This window comes from Bombyx mandarina, chromosome 04 (genome assembly GCF_030267445.1).
Source record: "Bombyx mandarina strain Sakado chromosome 04, ASM3026744v2".
Classification (NCBI taxonomy): Eukaryota; Metazoa; Arthropoda; class Insecta; order Lepidoptera; family Bombycidae; genus Bombyx; species Bombyx mandarina.
The window spans coordinates 8333707-8338574 of record NC_143211.1 but is presented as its reverse complement, the minus strand read 5'-3'; the positions used below and the strand labels follow the sequence as shown (position 1 = coordinate 8338574).

General features: G+C 36.3%; 1 protein-coding gene across 2 annotated transcripts; it reads right to left on the bottom strand.

Moving 5' to 3' along the window:
• Nucleotides 1-216: 216 nt before the first annotated feature.
• Nucleotides 217-4789, bottom strand: LOC114250957 (uncharacterized). 2 transcript variants are annotated; one of them, XM_028185077.2, is made up of 3 exons: nucleotides 4479-4789; nucleotides 3686-3737; nucleotides 217-3460 (listed from the first exon to the last, which is right to left on the bottom strand). In XM_028185077.2, the coding sequence occupies exon 3, from the start codon at nucleotides 3451-3453 to the stop codon at nucleotides 1882-1884; it is 1572 nt and encodes a 523-aa protein (XP_028040878.2). In that variant the 5' UTR covers nucleotides 3454-3460; nucleotides 3686-3737; nucleotides 4479-4789; the 3' UTR covers nucleotides 217-1881. The 2 variants fall into 2 exon arrangements, with proteins under 2 accessions (XP_028040878.2, XP_028040879.2); XM_028185078.2 differs by lacking the exon at nucleotides 3686-3737 and having other exon boundaries at nucleotides 218-3460; nucleotides 4479-4788.
• Nucleotides 4790-4868: the final 79 nt, after the last annotated feature.

The window sequence follows — 4868 nt, the reverse complement described above, 5'->3', positions numbered from 1 at the left end:
TTAAAATAGATTCAAAAAATACTGATTTATGTTCAGTCTTTTAAAATAGTCATTGAAAAATATGCTTCTTAGCGATAAAACCACCTTTTTTTTTCTGGTCGGGGCCTAACCTCCTTTGAGGTGCCCGCGCCTAGGGGGCGCGCGGGGTATGTGGGACTTGACGATCTGCAAGGTGTTGGGAGCAGACCGCGGGCCCAAGAGATTTTAGGGCCCACCCACTAAATGACTCCCCTGCACTCTTCGCCCAAGCGTCTGATCCCCTCCGGGGTCAGAACCCGGATGAGGTAGGGGGGTTACCGCGGTCAACACTGTAACCAGATAGCGTAGCTCACCCCAAGGACGCCCAGCCGACGGAGCCTTCGAGGCGAATCGAAGTGGGTGGGTGGTGGTACCTATCCGTGCGGACTCACAAGACGTCCTGCCACTAGTAATTATGCAGATTATAATTTTGCGGGTTTGATCTTTAGTACACGATGTTATACCTTCACTGTGGAAGTCAATCGTGAACATTTGTTAAGTACGTATTTCATTAGAAAAATTGCTATCCGTCTGCGGGATTCGAACACCGTGGCATCGCTCGATACGAATGTATCGGACATCTTGTCCTTTAGGCCACGACGACTTTGACTTCACTTGTAACTGGTGCATACTGTCTTCCCCGAGCCTATAGATACCACAATGTAAATGTCACCCACCACCCCCTTGAAGCATATGTCAACGTCTAAATTCTATTGAAGAAACAACACCAATGCTTTACAACAAAATAAACAATAAAATCTTTCATTTTTTTTCAATTATTTATTATAAATAGAAATATATCAAATAAAAGAGGGTCAAATTTTTGTTCACAAGCAAGTTTTTTTTAACATATCAAAGTCAAAATGGCAAAATAAATGGAAATTGTTGTAACAAAACAGAACGACAATATAAATAATCAAGTATTTGAACGAAATACAATAATAATATAACTGAAATGGAAAGACAATGAAATATGCCTAATAAAAGTTAAAAGTAAACAAATACTATGAAATTACCGTTTTAACACAGTGGCCACTGAATTAAAATACTGGTATGATCCAGGCTTTATAACTATTTTTTTTCCTCAAAGGCATATCGAAACAAAGTATGTACAACACTGCTTCCAGACTCCAGAAACTAGCACTTTGATAGGTTTGGTAAGCCACTAAAGAACTATCCTGGTGGATTGCGCTTTTTGATGGCTCGCTCGAAATGCAGAGCCTGGCCCACAGTATGTAACAATAAAAAGAAGGCAGCTCTCTATATCCATTTCTTCTCTTCCAACTTGATTTCACACGTTCTGTTCCTTAAGGAACTTAGCCTAAGCTATATGCTTTTGCGCTAACAATATCGCCTATCTTAGCACCAATAGTTTTCCGTCTTCTTGGAAGACCGGTAATGTTCACTCTATTCCTAAGAAGGTAGGTGAGACCTGTTGAAATACAGGTCTATCGCTATAACTTGTTCTCTTAGGTGGCGGAGGTAGTGATCAATACTTGGTGTATATGAAAATAACCAGAAGATCAACGACCGACATACGGATTCCATCGCGAGCGTTCAGCTAGCGTATTTCTTGCTTACAGGTCTGAGCTGAGTCTTTGGAGAGCAAGGCCGATGTAACCACTTTAAGCACATATATCGCAAAGGCCATGGGCAAGGCAAGAGCCTTCTATCGATGTTATCATCATACGAAATGCCCGTGACTCTGAAAGTGGATAGATAACTTTTTGGATGGACGGAGCATCAAAGTATTTAGTGATGGTTGCTGCTCCGATATCATTAACCATTAACGCTAGCGTTGCATAAATCTCGATGATCGCCGTGATTTCCTACAGACATTCAATTAATTCGATCAGACAGATATTATGCATCATACCTACGAATCGGTGCAGTATCAATGTTTAAATTGTTAACTTGGATGTAATTTCGTATGTATTCACGATCAGATTCAGTTAATAATACCCAACTCTCTAATTCAACTAATATTTCTAAACTAATGCAGCTTTGAATGATTCTTTGCACTGATAACATTGTTAAAAATTCTGATAACATTATACGTAATTCCTTTAAATAAATAAGTGGGTTTTTATCCAAAACCTTAAAGATAAATTCATCAGTTAGCTGAAATGCAGTCCCTATGTGAATAAATTCTGCATTCAAACAATTATTTAAGATAAAAAGTAATTGCTCATCAGAGCATTTAGATACACAAGTCACCCTTTTTAAGTTACGGAAAGGCAAAATTTCTAAGTTTTTCGTGTATAACGATGTATGCTGTATCATTGAACAGTTGTAAAGAGTGAGACTCTCTAGAAGTGGACACATTTGACTGATGTACATGAGTGCATTTAAATCGATCTGATCAACGTGCTCTAGATGTAAATTAACAATATTGCATCCTTTTACTTGTAAAACTTGCTTTATCTGATCCGCATAAAAATCACACGAAAGCAGTTTTAATTCGGTTAAATTCTTAAAACCAATAAGAACCATTAGGTCACTTTGTAACGTATTATGAAAAACGGTTAAATTTGTGACGTACGGGCACATTTGAACAGCTAATTGTAAGTGATCGGAAGTAGCATATCTACTCACGTACGTTCTTAAATTGAATGGAGCAGACTCTGCATAGTACAAGTTGATAATTTCCAAGACCCTACCAATTTCATCACACCTACCAATATCTTGAATGTTTTTGCATTTTAACAACAACTTAACAAACCCATCAACTGTAACAAAAGTGCGGTACAATTGAATGCTTGTTAATTGTTTGAACTCTGCTAATATATCTATACTGTCATTAGTGATACATTTTGAGCAAGAAATATCTAGTTTAATGAGATTTCTACAATTTTCAACAATACATTTTAATATATTGTCTGTGCAGTCATAATTTAAGAATAAATATTTTAAATTATGAAGGTTCTTCAGAGATTTTATTACGGCATTTTCCATGTCACTGGTTTTCCAACCTCCTGACAATGATCCTAAATTCAAGTAAACTAAACCATAGAGCTTATCGATATTCGAATAAAAAACTGAACGTAACATCTTAGGTATACTGTCTATGGATAAAGTTGTTAAATATTTAGTAAATAGCACTTCTGCCATTCGTGCTATAATGTTCATTTGACTCACAAATTTTCCCATGCAACCGCGAAAACCTAAGGAACTCTTTGTTTTCTCTAATAGTTCTGACAATGCGCGTATTGCCTCATCAGCTAGTAAATCATGAAGCATCCACGGAACATTGTATTCCAAATAGTTCCGTAAATTATTGATACTTTTAGAAAGATGTGATTGAGCAGCATTTGTATCACGCAAAGACAGGCTCGTTATTGGTTGTAAATGATGCTGAGCTTGTTCAGCCACCCATTCGCCGAGACTTTTTAGTGCAAGTTTTTCGAGTTTATTTGGTTGTTTATATCTGGACATCTTAAATCTGAAAACAATTTAAAAATGATCAAGTTTAATTTGTGATTCATTAGTTGATTCTACTTTATGGGAATACAATCAAATAGCAAAGGCAAAATTAATTCAAAACCGATATGCATCAGATAGATATAAAAACACGGATGGAGTGTATGAATGACGACGATATGAGAGAAAGAGGAGTGAATGTTGAGATGACGGCTGACTCGTGTCTATGGCGATAGTGATCACTCACCATCGGTGGGGCCGCAGGCTCATCTGTCTTCAACAGCAATAGAAAAGCCGAACTGAAATACAATAATTTTTATTAACCCGGTGATCCTGGTAAGGATATTAGGCCAAAGTAATAAAACTATTTTACGTGCAAATTTTCCGGTTTCATTGAGTTTCGGTTTGAAGCGTGGGGCAGCCGTTGTAACTTTACTTTCGACCTTAAAACTTATATCTCAAGGTGGGTGGCGCATTTACGTCGTAGATGTCTATGGGCTACAGTAACCACTTAACACCAGGTGGGCTGTGAGCTCGTTCACCCATCTAAGCAATAATATATATATATATATATATAAAATAATAATAATAATAGCGTGATGAAATGGTCCTAAAACAGCCGATACACTGATCTTCAATGGAGCTAACTTTTACAATTTAAATAAAGAATTCCCTGATCACTATAAAGGATAAATGTTTACATTTAAGATCTTTGTCGTTTAGGTTTTAGTGTTAACATTATTTTTGGGAATGCTCAGGTTTTATGTTTTGGATTTATTATTTTTTTTAAACGAAAATGTAATACATAAGTATGAATCTAAATTTTGTAAAATCGTTCATTATTTTCGACGCTCGTTTATTGACCGAATACTAGTTCAACAAATCACATATTGGTTTTGAATTTAAAACTGCACCAGGAAAGAGTAATTTAAGAAAGTATTAGCATACATAGAGTGGCAGTGTATAATTTATTCAAGTTCTTCTGGACGAAGAAAGTTCTGGATGTCTTAAAGTACCTACATACTGTATTTGTTACCTACCTTTTCGTTGCGAGACGTAAAACAGAAACCGATAATAATTAGTTCTCTAACAAATCCCGTAATTTAGTTCATAGAATTATTTATGAGCAGGGTTCGGTTAGACACAGTTTTGGTTATAGGTTCTTGTATAAAGAATCACATTATATTCAGTTTAATTATTTGGAACAAAAAATCCACAATTCACACAAACATTTTTGTTTTCAACACTAACGAAGTTCGCACTGCGCAACCGCCTTTCGATGTCGATAGTATTTATTTTTAGATGAATCTGAGAACATTTTCGTTTCTATTTTTAGGTTAAATCATCCGTATATCAATTGTTCTACAAGTCTACTCATTACGTTAGTAAGGTAACCACGTTAGAAATATAGTGGATACCGGAGCCCTAGA